Below are 20,027 nucleotides of genomic sequence, written 5' to 3'. Positions count from 1 at the left end.
TGTGAGGACGTCTGTGAGTGCCACGTCCTCTGTGAGGGACTGTCTGTGAGTGCCCGTCCTCTGTGAGGGACTGTCTGTGAGTGCCTCTGTCCTCTGTGAGGGACTCTGTTGTGAGTGCCTCTGTCCTCTGGAGGGACTGTCTGTGAGTGCCTCTGCCCTCTGTGAGGGACTGTCTGTGAGTGCACACTGTGCACTGTGTCTATAGCAGGTGCATCTGTGAGGGACTCTGTGAGTGTACATTGTGTCTATAGCAGGTGCGTCTGTAAGGGAGTGAGAGTTTGCTTTGACTGTTTGTTTCTCTCTGGCAGCTGAGTGGTATTCAGGCACAGCTGTGCCTTCCCTGGGTAACTGGCTATGGGGTGTGTGAGCCCGAGCGGCGGATGACCCTTAATGCGGGGCCTCTCTGCTCTCCTTACAGCTCTCCAAGGCTCCGGGGTCGTGTTCAAAACGGTGGAGGTCACGCTGCACAAAGAGGGCAACTCCTTCGGCTTCGTCCTGCGAGGTGCGTAGAACACGCAGGCCTCGCATCGGGGGGAGGGGGGGGGCATGGGGCGGGGGGTTCTGTCACTGCAGATGCACAGGGGGGTGTTCTGATAGGCTAAGGAGAGCTTCTGCAGGAAGCATTTACAAACTGTAATTTCCTCCTGACTTTAAGAAGGGGGATTATCTGGGGGAAAAAGATCTGTTTCCTGTGCATTTCTACACCAAATTTCCATTTGTTTCCGTCTGTTTGGCCACTTTCTCCTGACCTGAATCCGTTTCATTAAAATGAAACACCTAGCCTAAACGCTACCTGCAGAGAAGTCTCTTGATAGAGGGAAAGAAGCATTTTGAAGGTCAAAGATAGCCAACAGCTGTTTTTTTTATTTTTTTTTAAAATCAATTCATTACAGTAGTATATTTTACTCATGTTTTATTCATCATGCTGTTTCTGCATGAGTGAAATAATGATGCCGTCCCGGCAGGCTGGGACTGCACAAATATTTATACTGCCATCCATTCCGAGCCGGTGTCAGTTATTTGCCTTCCATGCTAACCTTCATAAAGGTCATTTTGCAAATGTTTGCTTGGCCATCTTGTATTTTTTGTCATGAGCGTAGCATGGATATCCCATGATACCGATCACTGAAAAGCAAAGGTAGTGGTAATGCTGTGCGATATGATGGATAATTCTGGGATGTCTACCTACCCTTACGAAAAAAAATCACATGTTCAGTAACCACATGTGAACACCCAACATGTGAAGAGTACACATGTGAGCTATGAAAACAATCCCAAATATAAGATGAGTGGGAAAAGGGTAACATATGCTATTTTACAGTAAGGCACATGTTTTGTTTTCACGCGTGAAAATCGTAGTTGGCATTTGAAATAGTTTAAACTGAAATAAAAAAGGCAGATTGTGCGTGATTGTTTTCGTAAAGGGCACGGTCTCCACGGTGACACCACTCTGCTTGTTCCCCCGCAGGGGGGTCCCACGAGGACAGGAACAAGTCCCGCCCCGTCGTCATATCGACCGTCCGTCCAGGAGGCCCCGCGGACAGGTGAGCTGAAGGCTGGGATGACGGACAGCACACAGGTGCAGCCTGTAGCCCTCATCAGCCACTCTGATAATAATAAATAAAAACTGTTTGACAAGAGAACCACGATGACATTATTCTTATTCAGTTAAAAATACAAATGGGCATCTCATTTAATGGTCATTTTGCACTATACCACAGTCCGTCTCACTTAAGGACTAGAATAAAATGTCCATCATCTCAGTCCTCTGACTCCAGTTCTGCAGGAAATTAGCCAAGTTCCAATGCTGGTGTGATTTAGCCATCGTCAGACTCCAAAACTGGGGTAATTTACCCCTACTCTAGTTTCAACACTGGAGTAACTTAGCCCTCCTCTAACTCCAGTTCTGGAGTAATTTAGCCCTCCTCTAACTCCAGTCCTGGAGTAACTTAGCCCTACTCTAGCTCCAGTACTGGAATTTATTTCCTGTCATCAGTCCCAGTGAATGATCCATCTCTGGCCTGTTTCCTATCCGAGAGTCACAAATTGAGTATATGATTTGTTTGCGCTGCTTCTGTGAAATCGATTCTCTTCAGCTGTGTATGTGAAGCTCTGTCATTATTAATGTTTCTGAATTGTAATTTCATTTCTCTTTCTGTGTGGGAGTCCTCCGGTCCCCCCCCCCCCCCTCCTCGCAGTTCGGTGTCCCCCGCACACAATATTGTTTGCCCCCCCCCCGAGCTGGAGCCGTTACTCCAGGGGCACCTGCGCTGAAATATACAATATTAGCAAATCAGTTTTGCTGGGTCTCATAAGTTTTTGGGTCTCTTCTGCAGTTTTGTCATGAGACAGCACATTTATTTGTTTAGACCATTTTTCTTCATTTTCTTGACTTCTTTTTCTTTTTTTTTTTTTACTATTGATCAATAGTTGAACATTGTATTCCACATTGTATTCAGACGTGCAATCCATGTTTATCCTCTTAACTGTCAAAATGAAGTGGACCCACATGTCTGGCTGGATCCCTTAGAGAGGCGGTCGATCCGTGTGATATGTGTTACAGTGCGTCTGTCTCCGCTAACAGGGAAGGGACCATCAAACCGGGGGACCGGGTGCTGAGCATCGACGGGATCCGGCTCCCCGGGGCCACGCACTCTGAGGCCATGAGCATCCTGAAGCAGTGCGGGCAGGAGGCCACGCTGCTCATCGAGTACGACGTGTCCGTCATGGGTACGCCCCGCCCCCGGCCCCGCCCCCTGCCCCCCTCCCTCCCTCCCTCCCTGGTTACGGTTGGACTGCTTTTTTTTAATAATCACGTGATCACAGCTCGTTCTGTAGACATGACACTGTGGATTGAGCGATTCAGTGTGTTGGTTTTTATCCCAATAAAGAATCAATTTGGAAGCGCCTGTATTGGCGGGTTGTTTGTCACACAAGTAAAAGGGACTGCGTTCAGTGTCCGCAGGTGCGCTGAATTCCCTGCACTGTTATGGCACAGAAATGTGGCCTTGGGGGGGGGGGGGTTTAAATGGAACCCGAGTGGAGATGTGGCATTTCTTTCCAGAGAGGCAAAACAAATAAACGCAGCCATTATACGGTCACAAAAATCAAGATTGAGAGGCCTCCAAGTTCTCAGTCCGGCTGCCCCCCCCCCCCAAAAAAACAGCTTAGCCTCTGCAGCCCAAACACAGCGTAGGCCCAGCAGACACTGAGGATGAGGGGGGGGAGATGGATGGTCTGCTGTCTGTGTGAACGCTCGGATGGTCTGCTGTCTGTGTGAACGCTCGGATGGTCTGTGTGAACGCTCGGTAGTCTGTGTGAACGCTCGGATGGTCTGTGTGAACGCTCGGATGGTCTGTGTGAACGCTCGGATGGTCTGTGTGAACGCTCGGATGGTCTGCGTGTCTGTGTGAACGCTGGTGGACTGGTCTGTGTGAACGCTCGGATGGTCTGTGTCTGTTGAACGCTCGGATGGTCTGTCTGTTGAACGCTCGATGGTCTGTGTGAACGCTCGTGGTCTGTGTGAACGCTCGGGATGGTCTGTGTGAACGCTCGATGGTCTGTGTGAACGCTCGGATGGTCTGTGTGAACACTCGGTGGTCTGTGTGAACGCTCGGATGGTCTGTGTGAACGCTCGGATGGTCTGTGTCTGTGTGAACGCTCGGATGGTCTGCTGTCTGTGTGAACGCTCGGATGGTCTGTGTGAACGCTCGGATGGTCTGTGTGAACGCTCGGATGGTCTGTGTGAACGCTCGGATGGTCTGTGTGAACGCTCGGATGGTCTGCTGTCTGTGTGAACGCTCGGATGGTCTGTGTGAACGCTCGGATGGTCTGTGTGAACGCTCGGATGGTCTGCTGTCTGTGTGAACGCTCGGATGGTCTGCTGTCTGTGTGAACGCTCGGATGGTCTGTGTGAACGCTCGGATGGTCTGTGTGAACGCTCGGATGGTCTGTGTGAACGCTCGGGTGGTCTGTGTGAACGCTCGGTGGTCTGTGTGAACGCTCGGATGGTCTGTGTGAACGCTCGGATGGTCTGTGTGAACGCTCGGATGGTCTGTGTGAATGCTCGGATGGTCTGCTGTCTGTGTGAACGCTCGGATGGTCTGTGTGAACGCTCGGATGGTCTGCTGTCTGTGTGAACGCTCGGATGGTCTGTGTGAACGCTCGGATGGTCTGCTGTCCACGTGAACGCTCAGCAGTGTTTCTCACACGGACACCTTGGCGGGTATAAATCAGGGAGCTCCGGGTTTCATTTATTTATTTATTTATTTTCCTCCTTCCAGAGGTGTCCTTGTGATTGAAGCAGCCTCCCTCATGAATAAGTAATGATGAATCTCTGGCTGATTTATTTTTCATAAGGTGTATTGACACTGCTTTAGATTATGGGGGAGGGGGCGGGGGGGGGTGTTAATCTGTCTCTCCTCGGTGTGAAAGGTTTGGTGTGGGGGGATATTTATTTATTTGTTCAATTATTTAGTTGATAATCGATTATATGGCTCTGCCTGATAGCTAACAAAACTCCCCTGCCAATGTGCCTTGGCCTGCCTGACCTTACCACTTTATAATCCAGGAAAGAACGAAGTGCACCCATTTAGTTTCATGAGTACAACAGCCTCCTCGTCCAAGATTCAAACCTACAGCCTTCCAAATATTTCAAAAATGAAATCTTGACAATATATTTTATTGCACTATATTGATGCTCAAAATAACCTGCAATGTATTGATGCTGCTCAAAATAGCTTCAATAAAGGATATGTGCAGATCAGACTAATTGATCTTTCCATCAATATCTACTGAATGCTGGCACGTAGAACAGTCAGTGGATCACAAATTCAAATAATCTGTGTAATTCGCAAATGCTGAATAATTGTGTGTTTCATAAAATGTTACTACAAAATAAAATTGATTGTAATTAGTAATGCTTATTGGACTGGGCTATTCAGCAAAGTATTTCCTCGGTTTATGTAGAAGTAGAAACAGGCTGAGATCCTGTTAAAGGTTAAAAACTGTCTCCTGTTGTTCTAGCTAACAAGCCTCTGAGGGACTGTATGCTTTTCTAAACAATATGAATCAAAAGAATATTTGTTTTTATTTTTTTTGTAAATAGTCAGAGGGGTTATTAAAGATCATTTTCTTCACCCCCGTAGCACCTAATTTCCCCACTAATATACAGTGCTGGGCCCCGCTGCTGGCAGTTTCCCATTACAACCGCTGCATCGCCCGTTCTCCACACGGTCCTCGTGGTCCTGCAGGATAATTGGCCCGGGCAGCAGTAACTGCCGTTGTTGCCGTGGTTATGGGGCATTACTGGACCCGGGGGAGCTCCCGCTACTTTTCTCTTATTCATGTGCTGCCGTTATGAGCTCAGTCCCCATGATGCTGCAGCTGCGCAGCGGGGGGAGGAGCTCAGTCCCCATGATGCTGCAGCTGCGCAGCGGGGGGAGGAGCTCAGTCCCCATGATGCTGCAGCTGCGCAGCGGGGGGAGGAGCTCAGTCCCCATGATGCTGCAGCTGCGCAGCGGGGGGAGGAGCTCAGTCCCCATGATGCTGCAGCTGCGCAGCGGGGGGAGGAGCTCAGTCCCCATGATGCTGCAGCTGCGCAGCGGGGGGAGGAGCTCAGTCCCCATGATGCTGCAGCTGCGCAGCGGGGGAGGAGCTCAGTCCCCATGATGCTGCAGCTGCGCAGCGGGGGGAGGAGCTCAGTCCCCATGATGCTGCAGCTGCGCAGCGGGGGGAGGAGCTCAGTCCCCATGGTGCTGCAGCTGCGCAGCGGGGGGAGGAGCTCAGTCCCCATGATGCTGCAGCTGCGCAGCGGGGGAGGAGCTCAGTCCCCATGATGCTGCAGCTGCGCAGCGGGGGGAGGAGCTCAGTCCCCATGATGCTGCAGCTGCGCAGCGGGGGAGGAGCTCAGTCCCCATGATGCTGCAGCTGCGCAGCGGGGGGAGGAGCTCAGTCCCCATGATGCTGCAGCTGCGCAGCGGAGGGAGGAGCTCAGTCCCCATGATGCTGCAGCTGCGCAGCGGAGGGAGGAGCTCAGTCCCCATGATGCTGCAGCTGCGCAGCGGGGGGAGGAGCAGAGGGGTCATTTCCTAAGATCGCGCAGGCAAGCGATCCCGGGAGGGGGCTTCGGGAGGGTAGGGTATTCCCCCCACCTCGTTGAGTAAATTGGGGGCCTGGGGATGTACCTGCTCCAGGTTTTTGTTTTGCTGCTTTTGTAAAGTGTCTTTGTGATGTTTTTATTTTTTTATTTTTTTATCCAAAATAAAACTGATTTGGTTTGTGAACGCAGATTCGATAGCCACGGCCTCTGGGCCTCTCCTGGTGGAGGTGGTGAAGTCCATGGGGTCCAGCCTGGGTCTGGCGTTATCTACCTCTGTGTACTGCAACAAGCAGGTCGTCATCATCGAGAAGGTCAAGCCCGCCAGCATCGCCGACAGGTAACCAGGGACCAGACGTGCCCCCCCCCCCGACAGGTAACAGGGCCCAGACGTGCCCATACTCCGCTCCCCCCCCCGACAGGTAACAGGGCCCAGACATGCCCCCCCCCCGACAGGTAACAGGGCCCAGACATGCCCCCCCGACAGGTAACAGGGCCCAGACATGCCCCCCCCGACAGGTAACAGGGCCCAGACATCCCCCCCCCACCCCCCCCGACAGGTAACCAGGGACCAGACGTGCCCATACTCCGCTCCCCCCCCGGACAGGTAACCAGGGACCAGACATGCCCCCCCGACAGGTAACAGGGCCCAGACATGCCCCCACCGCCCGACAGGTAACAGGCCCGACATGCCCCCCCCGACAGGTAACAGGGCCCAGACGTGCCCATACTCCGCTCCCCCCCGACAGGTAACAGGGCCCAGACATGCCCCCCCCACCCCCGACCGGTACCCAGGGTCCAGACTTGCCCACCCACCCCACCCCCCACCCACTGACAGGTAACCAGTCCCTAGGCATTCCTCCACCCCCTCGACAGGTAACCAGGGACCAGGAAACCCAAACCCGGGTCTCCTGGGAGAGGCGTGTCTTCGCCGGGGCGTTGACAGGAAGTGGGGTTCCCCGTCTCTACAGGTGCGGGGCGCTGCACGCTGGTGACCACATCCTGTCGGTGGACGGCACCAGCATGGAGTTCTGCACCCTGGCAGAGGCCACCCAGCTGCTGGCCAGCGCCTGTGAGCACGTCAAGATGGAGATCCTGCCCCACCACCAGACCCGGCTCGCCCTCAAGGGCTCCGAGCAAGGTACGCCCTCACCCGCCCCCGGGTCAAAGGTCAAAGGTCACAGGTCGCAGGTCGCAGGTCAGAGGCCAGAACTGCAGACTCACTGTAAAACTGTATAATATCACTCGCTATTCACCTATTTCACACACAGAGCGTAATGGACAATCTAAGGAATGTGACCAGTGAAAAATGGCAGCATGTTTTAAAATGTTGTATAAGCGTTTTAATTTATACGAGTACAGTGGTACGTCAGACCGGAAAATAGTTCTGTCCCAGTGACAATAATATTATGATAAGATTGAGTTGACGTCAAGCATCTGATGGCTCCATTTTGTGTGATTGGTTAGAAGGCTAGGGATGCCTTAATTTCCTCGAAGAGATGATGTCACTGAGTCTTCGACTACCTCCGCATCGATCTCCTGCGAGCGCGTTCCAAATGTTCTTCAAGCCGCGAAAACGCAAAATGAAATCATAATGCGATGGAGGCAGTTCAGAGGGCTTGGACGCCGCGCAGGATGGTGAATTTGGCCGTTTGAGGGGCACGAGCCAAGAGCCGAGGTTTCTGAACGGAACTCCGATTGGGCGAAGTTCCACACTCCTAACTGAACTGGAGTACTCGCGACCAGACAGATTTGTCGACCTTGGTAGGGGGTTATTGGACTAGTGTTTGATAGAAAGTGCTTAGTCAGGCCTCTAGTCCAGTACCCAGTGTGATCTTCAGAGCTGCTTTGGCCAATTGCTGTGGTGCCAGCAGAGGGGTATACTGAATAAGAGACACTGCAGGCTGTGCACTGCCAGGTAGTTTAATGCCTGATTGGGGTGATTGGGCTTTTCCTGTTTGCCAGTACTGATCACACGCACATGCACACACGCACACACACACATACACACACACACACACATACACACACATACGCATGCACACGCACACACATACACACACATACACACACACGCACGCACACACACACACACACGCACGCACACACACACACACACGCACGCACACACACACACACATACACACATACACGCACACACACACATACACACACATACGCATGCACACGCACACACATACACACACATACACACACACGCACGCACACACATACACACGCACACACACACATACACACACATACGCACACACACGCACACACGCACACACACACCCACGCACACACACACACACACACACACACCATCCATAAAGCATTTGCACACACACGCACGACACTCCAGCCGATCTTTCACAACCTGGTTTTTTAAAAAAAAGATTTGGGTAGAATGAGTGCAGTAATGGGACGTTCAGTTCCCATACCCCCCCCCCCCCCCCCGCCCCCGTCAGCTGTAAAAACCTCGGCCGTTAAAAGCAGTACGAGCCCAGAGGGAAGGCTAGCGGCGCCGGCGAGGTTCTCATTACCTCAGGGTTTCCAGAACCTTCCGTTCAGACGCTAATCGCAGCGGACCCCCAGAGCACCGGCGCGGCCTTCCTAAAGCCGCGGTCAGGCGGGGCAGACCAGGAAACGGGGCTGCTGGGATATCGCTGCGCCTCCTCCGCTCGGTTAACATCCGCCGTGTAAAAAGCGCTTCTGAAATGAAGCCCCCTGAAGCGCGGCGATCGATGGAGCTGCAGGGTCTGGGGCTCTTCCCTTCTGTCCTGTCTGAGCTGTCAGAGAGAGAGACGCGGGAGCGGGGCGGACGGTCGCGTCTGAGACCTTCCCTCTGCACGCGTGTGTTTACTGCACCCCGGAGAGGGACAGTGTTGTGCATTTAGGGCTCATTCAGGCGGGAATACGGCCATGTTCCCTGGCACCAGCAGCCGAGACCCTAACAGAATACTGACATACTGTCATTCAGGTCAATATGATCAATAATTGCACTCCACTTTGCCCTACACTTATATAGTTTAATATAAATAAATACATTTATGTGAGTTCTTTGTCATGGAATTGTTTTCAATTTATTTCCGCAATCTCTAAACTGTAATATTTTGTGTGCTGCAAATTTGGGAAAAGCTGGACTAGGTGTGTTTGTGTTCGTATCTATGAAATGTGTACATGTCAGGTTTCTGGTGATGATGGTCAGCCTTCCCTTGCCCTCCTTCAGGGAACTCCATTTCCTGTCCGCGGAGTTTTCCTGCCTTGGTGTTTTATCCTTTTATTCCGGTCTTGTAGTTGCCTTTCCTTTCTCTCTGGTTCTCACTCTTTATGCCTGTGTGTGTGTGTTGTGCGTGTGTGTGTGTGTGTGTGTGTGTGTGTCGTGTGTGTGTGTGTGTGTGGTGTGTGGTGTGTGTGTGTGTGTGTGTGTGTGTGTGTGTGTGGTGTGTGGTGTGCCTGTGTGTGTGTGTTGTGTGTGTTGTGTGTGTGTGTTGTGTGTGGTGTGTGGTGTGTGCGATGTGCCTGTGTGTGTGTGTGTGTGTTGTGTTTTCCCTTTGCATGTCCCTGGGTTTGTCCTCTCTCGCTTGCCGTCCGTCCGTCGGCCTGTGGCCCCAGTCAAGGTGCAGCGGAGCAACAGGCCGCTTCCCTGGGAGTCCTGCACCAACAGCAACAGCAACTTCCTCCCCTACCAGCACTATAACACCTACCACCCCGACGCCCGGAGCCAGGCGTCCAAACACCAGAAATCCTCTCCAAACAGCTTTAGTAACGTTCCTCCCTTTCTTCCTCCTCCTCATCATCCTCATCCTCCTCCTCCTCCTCCTCACTGCTCATCCCGTACCGCCTCTGTCCGTTTTCCTTTGCTGATTTGCTTTGGTCGTTTATTTATTTTATTTTTCCACTTTACGTTTTTGAAGAAATATGGTTCTTCTGGTGAAAAAGAAACGGTGGAGAGTTTTGCGGCTTGTGTGTTGTCCTTGAAACGCTGTGGGTAGGAGGGTCAAATAGAGTGCGTACTGTATGTGTGTGTGTCATCCACAGGCAAAGTCTGTATGTACATCATCCGCAGGTAAAGTCAGGCTTTTGTTCCATCCCAGTGCCTTGTTGGGTTACAGATTTAGACATTGTATGGTATCTGTTTTACATTAAAAAATTATTTATATTCATACATCAAGCACAGATTTTTTTTTTTTACATTACCTTGAATTTGGATTGATTATGGGCCTAAATTAAATATAAAATATGAAAATATTAAATTAAATATCTCTCCTGATTCCTTATTCATCAGTCAGCCACTGAGATTAATTAAAAGCCCTCTGTCCTGTGTGGGGAAGATTGTGCAGATGCAGAGTGTTCTCTTACCTCACACCATCTCTGCATCCTGCGTGTGTATATCTGTATGTATGTTCTGGCCTCTGCATTTATTGATTTCCTGCCCTGGAGCTCGCTGCTTTTCAAGGACGACGCTCGCTTGCTCGAGATCCATTAAAATGCCTGTCGCTCTGTTCGTGCTTTAGAATCCATGGCTGCTCCGTTCTCTCAGCTTGCTGCTTAACTGCCAGTCATCCGTAAAAAAAACAACACCATTGTCTTCCCATCACACGCAGTTCTTCACAACGTTTCGAGAAATGTCCTCGGATTTGATTTCCTCAAGCGAGCACAGAGCACGAGTGTTTTCAGGGGGTGTGATCTTGGGTGGGCGTGTTTGTGATCCGTTTGGGAAGCCGCCAGACTGTGGTAATTAATTCTGAAGCCGTCTGAGGTTTCGCTGCATTCTGCGGCTCGACTGCAGCCTAGCACGTGAGCGTAGGAGCGCACCACCCAGAGGCTTCGTGGGATTAACGGAACTCAGATGAAATGAGTGCATTAACTCAATTAATGTAAGCTGAGCTGAGGCAGTTTAATAGAACACAAGAGGCGGGTGAAGTGGCAGGTTAAATAAATAGTTCTGATGGATTTGTGTAAATACGAATTTCTGGCCAGGTTGTGGGGTGGCTCTTCCTGTTTGGGCAGCACCCTGGGGGAAGTTCCGGCTGGAACCTGGTGATGGAATCTTACCTGTGACCAGCTTCTGCTCCAGGTGGACTCCATCTGGAATTTGGTGATGGTCTTATTGTCTGTAATCAAGCTGGCCCACCATCTTGTTGCCTTACAGCTTAACCATTTCCAAAGCTTGCTGGACTAGTTTAAAAGCATGCTGGAATGAAGCTGGAACTTTCGCCAGGACGTTTTTGTACATGGATGGGGCCCCGTGGTCGGGTTTGGAATCCGGGACATTCCAGTGCCAGCTGTGGCCAGCAGTGGCACAGGGTGATGCACAGTTGTGTGCTGGCATTGCCCAGGGATGGGTGGGTTTCAGTCAGCTTAACTGAACATTCTAACGCTGATGTCACAATCCCTGCTGGTAACTGAAACTCGATGGAGTTCTAGAAAACTGACTTAGACTTCGCTCTTCAAAGGGTTTATGTCGATCACGAGACACAGTGCTGGCACACTGAGGGACAGTTGTGCTCGTTCACGTGAGGGGGGAACAGTGCTGTGTTTGGATGACAGGCAGGCATTGGCCACTGTGCTGTACCGCCCCCCCTCACCCTCCATCCCCGTCCCCATCCCTGTGTCTCACCTCTCCCTCTCTCCTTCTCCAGCTCTGGGCTCTTCCTTCTCTCCGTCCTCCATGAGCGCCTACAGCCTCAGCTCGCTCAACGTGAACACCCTGCCCCGCAACCTGTACCCCACCAGCCCCCGCGGCACCATGATGAGGAGGAAGCTGAAGAAGAAGGACCACAAGAGCTGCTGTACGTCCACTTCCTGTTTGCCCAGCCTCAGTTTCCAATAGGCCCATAGGGATTGAGTGGAAGGGGGCGATGCACACGCTTGCTGTGTTAATTGGCTCCATTGTTTCAAAATGGTTGTCTGTTACTCACCTTTTTCATTCAATCATTTTGATTCAAAAGTAAGTCCAGATCGGTTGATTTGGAGTAATATGTGAAACCTGTGACTATATGAAATCATTCTGTCATTTTTATCGAATTATGGTTCACACACAGATGCCAGTGGACTACAAAACACACTTGAATTTGTTTGTAAGTGAATCCTAGGCAATGCAATATTCCTGTTCTGGAACAAAGCAATATGAAATAATTCTTTTTAAAAACATGATTTTGTTTGAAAATTCACCAGAGTGGCCTTGATGGGTCTAAAAAGTTGTACTCGATCCATTTAATACCTGATTTTCTTACCTGGACCTGAGGGGTCTTACTGAATTTTCATTCAATTTCATTCAACATTACCTATACCCAAGAAACACGTTTGAATTTTAAATCCACTCCGGCTTGGGTTCTGGGTCAGGTCCCAGGGTCATATTTGAGTTTTGGGGGGGCACCTTTGGAGACCTCTACTTCTGGCCCACAGAGAGCAGCAGTCTAACCTCCCGGCTCACAGGCCTGAGAAAGATTCATGATTATCTGTGATGCTGCTTGTTTTCTTTGCCAGGCCTGGTAAAAAAGTACAGTCTGCTGGGACTTTTAAGAGACTTTCAAGGACACAGCCATTTCCTGTTTTGGCTCCCTAAATCCCTCCCGCTCTTATCGTTTGAGTCATCTTCACTGCTTTGCAGGAGCACTACCTCAAGTTCATTCTTTGTTTATTTTGTTTATTTTGCTCGCGTCCTGATTGAGACCCCCGTCAGGATGCGTACCCTCCCGAGGGCAGCGTTTAATATTTCAGTTGCGCCGACTGCCGCTCACCGCAACATGACGTCATTCCCGATTTAAGCGTCAGGTGGGGACGCGGTTCTTTCTACCGAAGAGAAATTCAGACGGAGCGCAAAAAACACATCAAAGGAAATCAACGTCTCGCAGGTCCCTTGGGTCGTCTGCGCTACCCACAGCCCGCTCAAGCCTCAGGGAGAACTTCAACAGTGATTTTTATTTTATTTCATTTGGTTGGTGCAATAATGTCTTCATGATAGCTTTTCCCTACTTTGATTTCTATGGAGAAAAAAAAGGTAGCAATTTGACTCCGCACTGTTGGTAACACATTTATAATCCCGTCCTACGCACGTCCTACGTTTGTGGAGAGCACTGCACTTCCAACGAACTCATTTCTGGAGCTCAGGATGTCCTTATCCCGCCGAGGATAAGAAGTTTCACTGTGATTCATTCAGCACTGGGAGGAAAATAGATATGACTGAGCCATCCATATTGCCGCTGTCTGTTACGACCAGTTTGATGCAGAATCCTTGGAGGAGAATGGAGGTGAGAAATTGTGAAGTAGTGAGACAGGATTGCGTTCGAGGGACCTTGAATGTTGCCTGGCAATGTTCTTTTTGGGGACATGCCATATTTACATAAAATTTACACAGGAGATGTTCTTTCATTTGGCAGGCATTGGTTTCAAAGATTGAGAGAAATCGATTCTGAAGAGTTTTGGAAAAAGTAGGTTGCTTTCCCTTGATACTGTGGTTTTGGAGAGGTCATTGGTAACATTGCACAAGCCCAGGTGCTGTGTAGAATGGTCGGGGAGGTGCTGTGGTCTTCTTTCTCAATGTCATTCATTAATGTGTGGGACAGTCATGGCCCACCTGGGAAACTTGGGCCAGGGTCGCAATCCAAATCCCACTCCCCTTCAGGCCACAGACGCATTAACGAATATTGCTCCCAGTCCAACCCAGTACATTAGGACACACCGTTTCTTATACTCTGATACAAGTATAAGTGTATCTAGGTTGCAGTGCGGTATTGGCCACATTGCTACTCAACAGGGTTATTTAGAAGATGCTGTTTACCCTCAAAATCATGCAGCTGAGACTTTTTTTTTTTTTTTAAATGGTGGACATTAATGCAAAATGTAGCCTGTTTCTGTAACCGTTTCTGTTACTGGGAAGCAGCAGTAGACTGAATGCCCCCCCCATTGGCTCTCTCTCACCCTGCAGTGTCCCTGGCGTCCAGCACCCTGGGCCTGTCCGGGCAGGTGGTCCACACCGAGACCACCCAGGTCACCCTGGTCAGCGACTCCATCATGGGCTTCGGCATCCAGCTGCAGGGGGGGGTGTTCGCCACGGAGACGCTGAGCAACCCCCCGCTGATCGCCTACATGGACCCGGACAGTCCCGCGGAGAGGTGAGGGAGCAGCGGGGGTGGGGGGGGTACCTGCAGGGAGATGTTACTCTGGAGTACTGAAGAGGTACTTCTGGAGTCCAGATGAGGAGTTTAAGAGGTCATTTTGGAGTAGACTAGGAGACCTGGACAAGCTCGCCATGGTTAGGATGCCTTTGAAGAAGATGATAAGCGAAGAAGCCTTTGAGGAAACAGCCCAGATCCTGTGTAACCGACGTGCCCCTGAGCTGATTGGACAGTTTTAATGACCAGGTAATGTTTCCAGGTGTGGGATCCTTCAGATCGGAGACCGCATCCTGTCCATCAACGGCATCCCCACCGAAGACAGCACTCTGGAGGAGACCAATCAGCTGCTGCGTGACTCCAGCATCACCAGCAAGGTCACCATGGAGATTGAGTTTGACGTGGCAGGTACAGCCCCGCCCCTCGAAAGCTGTGTTTGCTAATCCTTCCTGCTACGGTTTTCAGGACATAATTAGAGCCGTTGATTTTGTGGACTAGAATCACCTGTTTCTCCAGGTGCCTGTCGGCGGATAGTTTATGTCAGGGCTGCCCAACCCTGTACCTCTCTTTTTTACTACCCCATTCCCCCTCTTCCATCTCTTTCTGCCCTCCAGAGTCCGTCATCCCCAGCAGCGGAACCTTCCACGTTAAGCTGCCGAAGAAGCCAGGAGTTGAGCTGGGCATCACCATCAGCTGTGAGTGTGCTTATCGGTTTATCGGTTTCCTTTCAGCCATTATGGGACATTCTGGGCCCCGACTATACCATTGGGGTTCCGAAGGCGCATGCCTGTCATGGCGTACAGGGAGCATTGCAGAACCAGTCACCCTTTTAGGTGTGAGGTCACAAACATGCGATGAGATTGTTCTCAACTGAACGTTCTAATGCTGATGTCACAATCACTACTGGTGACTGAAAGCAAGGAAGTTCTAGAACACTGACTTAGAATTTTGGGGAAAAACAAACATTCCATAAAGACCTACTCTTCAAAGGGTTAATGCCCTGACTAGACTGACAAAACTCCTGTGTCCTAGGCTGTGTAAGAAAGGATTTCTAAAGGTGACTTCATTCTGGGCCCGTGCCCCCACCCTGGAGTATCTAACTGAAAGATAGTGCAGGGGACAATATTGTTCCTCTCTCTGGGGGCCAGACCGGCACAGAGGCTGTCCAATCAGCTAAATTAAGTGCTTAGAATTAATTTGTAAAGGGAAATAAGTGCTTTGAAATTGTCTGTGATCTAACTCAATGTTTGCATTTGGTGTTAACATCATTGCAGGGATTTACAGTTCCTGTTGCAGTTGCTTTGTAGATGTAAGCCAACATATCGTAGATTTCATACGAGTGAAAACCATTGTGATTTGAGCATGTGCCTCCCACTCAATTTCCGTTACTGTTTATTCATGTTAGAATGCCTTAGAGTAGTGAGTAGATACATGAGGCAACTCCAGCTCTTCTGTCATGCAAATTCAGTCTTTCACGGCAAAGTCATTGTCCTTGGAAGCAATCTTGCACTGTTTACTCTGGAAGGGGCCAAGATCTGGCGTAATGTCGCCGATCGCAATGATCTATTCCCTCAGGCAGATGTTTGGAGCCTACTCGCGTCCAACGTCTATCCCCTGGATTCCTTTTTCAGCATGTGTGAATGTCTGGTTACTCCTCCAGAAAGCCAGAATGTTCAGGCTCACAGTGAGCCTGGCAGATGCTCTTTTTGCAACATAAATATACACAATGAAACCCCCCCCCCCCTCCCGAAGTGGCAAAAATATTTAATGTGCAAACAGGCTTGTGTGGTGCTGCCATTTTAACTTACAAGTTTTTAAAAGTACCCCTGACCTTGGAGGATTTTAAGTAAAAATTTCAGCTCTTCATCTTCCTCTCCAACACAAAATGCAGCATTTGAACACTGTTTTCTGTATCTTATGAAAGTGCATGTTTAAACATGAATAATGGTCTTGGTCTTGCCTGTTTGTGTGTTGATCCATAACTGCAAAGTCTCTTGTTCTTATTGTAGCATCTTTTACAATTGTCTCATTTTGTCAGTTGAGTCGACGCAACACTGCCACCAATTACCACCCTTCACCCTTGCAGGGCTACCAGACAGAGCCGCCATTGGCACAGTCAGATTCAAACCTGGCCCTTGGGGTCCGCCCATGCGTTAAAGTAGTCGCTTATGCAAATGACCCACCCAGCAGCCTACAAAGCTCTCTAATGAAGTCATAGTAGATGACAGATGTCTCAGTGATATATATATATATATATACTGACTGCAGCATAGCTCATAGTCTAGCAAGGTGTTTGGCACCAGTGATTTCACAGACAATAGAGGAGATTAAGCGCTCTTGTTTTACAAAATGGGGCCCTTTGTTCTCGTTTCTGTGTCGCAAAAAACCGGTGTTGGCCTGATGAGGGAATTGGCTGAATTTGATAATTTGTTGATTCAGTGGGCCTGCACTGAAGCAGGTCTGAGCAGAGAACAGAACACACGCTATCTGGGACGACAAAGCTTTCTTCTGCTGCTATTGCCTCGTCCTCCAACAGCCTGTAGTGTTGGCTGCCACAATAAACCAATGACTAGTCACAGTTCACTACATCTCCTCTAAAGTATCCCAGGGTGATGACGCAAGTCTGCAATTAACCAATCCTAAAGTGGAGGCATCGGTCTGTGCTCAACCAATCCCAAGGCGGTGACATCATGCTGTGCTCAACCAATCCCAATGTGGTAACATCAGACTGTGCTTAACCAATCCCAAGGCGGTGGCATCATACTGTGCTTAACCAATCCCAAGGCGGTGACATCAGACTGTGCTTAACCAATCCCAATGTGATAACATCATACTGTGCTTAACCAATCCCAATGTGATAACATCATACTGTGCTTAACCAATCCCAATGTGATAACATCATACTGTGCTTAACCAATCCCAATGTGATAACATCAGACTGTGCATATCCAGATTAAAAGTCAGTGGCTCTCCTGACTGATGCGTTCTCAAGCTTACGCACCCGGGCCTCTGAGAGTCTGATTGGTTGAATGAATGTTGCAGTGATTGACAGAACATTGATTGACGGCACAGTGATTGACAGCAGCCCCAGGTGGTGTCCTTGGCAGCTCTCAGATCTCGTTTCAGTCTGCTGAAGCTGCACGTACCCACTTCCTGCTTCAGCACACAGCACCCGTCAGTCATAGTGCAGGCCCTCGCTCTGATCCCACAGAAACGTTCGCTGCCGTTTGGACCGCTTTCGCTGTTATAACCAAGAAAAAAGACGATCATTTGAATTCTTTTGATGGTTTGAACATGATATTTCTTGATTTATTTATTTTTTCCAGTTCGTTAGGTAAATAGTTTGATTTGAACATTAAAAACATTTATTTGTTTAATAGATGCCTCTCCCTTATCCACGGGACTTCTGGGTGGCATGTCCTGCTAAGACACAGTTCCAGAGCATGAAGCCCCCCCCCACAGTCTCCAGTCCAAATGAGGGCTGTGCTTTCTCCTGCCGACCCCCCCCGTCGGGAAGCGACTGTCCCGTGCCTCGGTGGATTTCAGCTTTTAGGGTCGCCCGTGTGTCGTCACGCCCCAGCAACCTCCTCCACCCCCTCCCCCCAGAGACCTCCTCCACCCTCCCCCCCAGAGACCTCCTCCCCCCCCCCAGAGACCTCCTCCACCCCCTCCCCCCCAGTGACCTCCTCCCCCTCTCCGCCCGTGTGTGAAATTTACTCCCCCAGAGTGCAATAACCCCGCAGCTCGGCCAGGTGGACCTCAGCGAACACAAGGGGCCCTGGAGACTGGAGAGAGAGAGAGAGAGGAGAGGAGAGAGAGAGAGAGAGAGAGAGAGAGAGAGAGAGAGAGAGAGAGAGAGAGAGAGAGAGAGAGAGAGAGAGAGAGAGAGAGAGGAGAGAGAGAGAGAGAGAGGGAGAGAGAGAGAGAGAGAGAGAGAGTGAGAAAGAGAGAGAGAGAGAGAGAGGGGAGAGAGAGAGAGAGAGAGAGAGCATGTGTGTACCTGTCCGCTCTCCCCCTAACTGACACAGGAAATATCGCTGCACTAAAAACGGGCTCGTAAAACAACTCGACCGTCCAAATTTTCGAGCAAAAGAAGGAAAGAAAAAAACAAAACAAAAAAAAAAAACGAAGCTTCGTAAAAGCCGATACCGAACGTCTCAATGGGGCGAAGTGCTGTGCTGTCCGTGGTGTGGTGATTGATGTTAGCAGCGCACACAGAGTCGCCCCAGAGGCTGTTCGGCTGTCCACAGTGAGCAGTGTGAGCGCCAAACTCCACAGAGCGCGAGGCAGCCACACTCTCCCCTCAGCAGGCAGGCGGCCATTTTGAGCCTCACATTTGTCACATTTCCCTCTCCTTTCTCTCTCTCTCTCTCTCTCTCTTCCTCCTCCTCCCTCTTCCTCCCAGCCCCGTCCAACAGGAAGCCGGGGGACGCGCTCATTATCTCAGACATAAAGAAGGGCAGCGTGGCACACAGGTATGGTTTCACACCGCCGTGCGGGATCCAGCGCACTGCAGCGCATGAACAGTGATGAGATCAGAGGCGCGGGCGTGACAAGAACAACAACAATATGAATGCGCTTCATTAAAGCTTTCTTTTTCTTTTGGTTTTTAAATTTTTTTTTATTATTCATTAACGGGGGGGAAAATGTGCTTAGAATGATGGCTATAATTCAGAGCAGCTCAGAAGAGGACAATATAGTCATAGTATTAGTGTAATGGCAATAGATGCTTACCAACATTGCCCTAAATTTCTGTTCTAATGTTGAGACATTCATTTTATATTGTATGTCTGTAAAATGTGTGTGTGTGTGTGTGAGCCTGTGAGTATGTATGTCTGTGTGTGTTTATGTGTATGTGTGCACGTGTGTGTATGTTCATGCCCTAACGCCCTGCCTGTGCCCTAAAGCCCTGCCTGTCTCTCTGTGGTGGTCTGTGACAGGACCGGTACCCTGGAGCTGGGGGACAAGCTCCTGGCCATCGACAACATCCGCCTGGACAACTGCTCCATGGAGGAGGCCGTGCAGATCCTCAACCAGTGCGAGGACCTGGTCAAGCTCAAGATCCGCAAGGACGAGGACAACTCCGGTAGGCCTGATCTCTGAAGCCCCAATTTACAAAGCCCTTCATTAACAGAAGCCCTCCTTTACGAAGCCACCCCATTATCATACGCTTTGTGAAGGGACATGCCTAGAGTACGACAGCTTCCAAAAGACACACAGACCTTACTGCTGATGATACAAGAAAGTGTTGTGCCCCCCCATCCCCCCCCCCGACCACCAATCCCCGCCCTATAACAAGGTCAAAAATGAACATTGCAAAAGGATGAAAAATGAAACCATGACGTCTATTCTCTGGTCCTAAACTTCCACCCTGATTCCTGGCATTTCTGTCTCCAGCAGCTAATGCTGCATAAGCCATATGCATTCATAATCCTAAATGCAACCGTTATATTAAGAAAATGGATGCTCGTCCAGAATCAGCATTTTTTGGGTCTGGCACGCCCGGTAGTGCATCAGTCCAAACGCACGTCAGCCTGTCATTCCCTTCTGCGAGCTGGAGGGCACGAGTTTAGCCAATACGATCGATTTCTTAATTTGTTTAATTATGTGATTAGCTTAATTAGGTGATTTGCTCAGATTTACACAGCAACGTCTGCTCTTAGGGGACCAGAATGCATCTGAGCTAGTCCGTCTTTGTCCGACGTCCTTGTGAATTCATTTTTTGTTTGCCCTTTTTTTTTTTTAGCCCCGTAGCCATAATTTAAAAGTAAACTTTATTAATAAAGACCATGTTATATATTGTGTTC

The 20,027-nt window shown here is 49.9% G+C and overlaps 1 protein-coding gene across 13 annotated transcripts in view; it reads left to right on the top strand.

The window, feature by feature from the left end:
* LOC135258779 (glutamate receptor-interacting protein 1-like) overlaps positions 1 to 20,027 on the top strand; it is a 215,311-nt gene that overhangs the window by 177,921 nt on the left and 17,363 nt on the right. For 10 of the 13 annotated variants that reach the window (XM_064342351.1, XM_064342356.1, XM_064342352.1 and 7 more), the window contains 12 exons: positions 419 to 502; positions 1,469 to 1,544; positions 2,585 to 2,730; positions 6,290 to 6,437; positions 7,069 to 7,238; positions 9,716 to 9,865; positions 11,746 to 11,895; positions 14,034 to 14,220; positions 14,483 to 14,628; positions 14,835 to 14,915; positions 18,626 to 18,695; positions 19,161 to 19,306. In XM_064342351.1, coding sequence (XP_064198421.1) covers positions 419 to 502; positions 1,469 to 1,544; positions 2,585 to 2,730; positions 6,290 to 6,437; positions 7,069 to 7,238; positions 9,716 to 9,865; positions 11,746 to 11,895; positions 14,034 to 14,220; positions 14,483 to 14,628; positions 14,835 to 14,915; positions 18,626 to 18,695; positions 19,161 to 19,306 — 1,554 coding nt within the window. The remainder of the gene's footprint in view (positions 1 to 418; positions 503 to 1,468; positions 1,545 to 2,584; positions 2,731 to 6,289; positions 6,438 to 7,068; positions 7,239 to 9,715; positions 9,866 to 11,745; positions 11,896 to 14,033; positions 14,221 to 14,482; positions 14,629 to 14,834; positions 14,916 to 18,625; positions 18,696 to 19,160; positions 19,307 to 20,027) is intronic. The other 3 variants (XM_064342360.1, XM_064342355.1, XM_064342354.1) reach the window with 1 other exon arrangement.

Source organism: Anguilla rostrata, chromosome 7 (genome assembly GCF_018555375.3).
Source record: "Anguilla rostrata isolate EN2019 chromosome 7, ASM1855537v3, whole genome shotgun sequence".
In the NCBI taxonomy this organism is placed as follows: Eukaryota; Metazoa; Chordata; class Actinopteri; order Anguilliformes; family Anguillidae; genus Anguilla; species Anguilla rostrata.
Note: the sequence above shows the minus strand (reverse complement) of the source record. Positions and strands in the feature narration are given on the sequence as shown.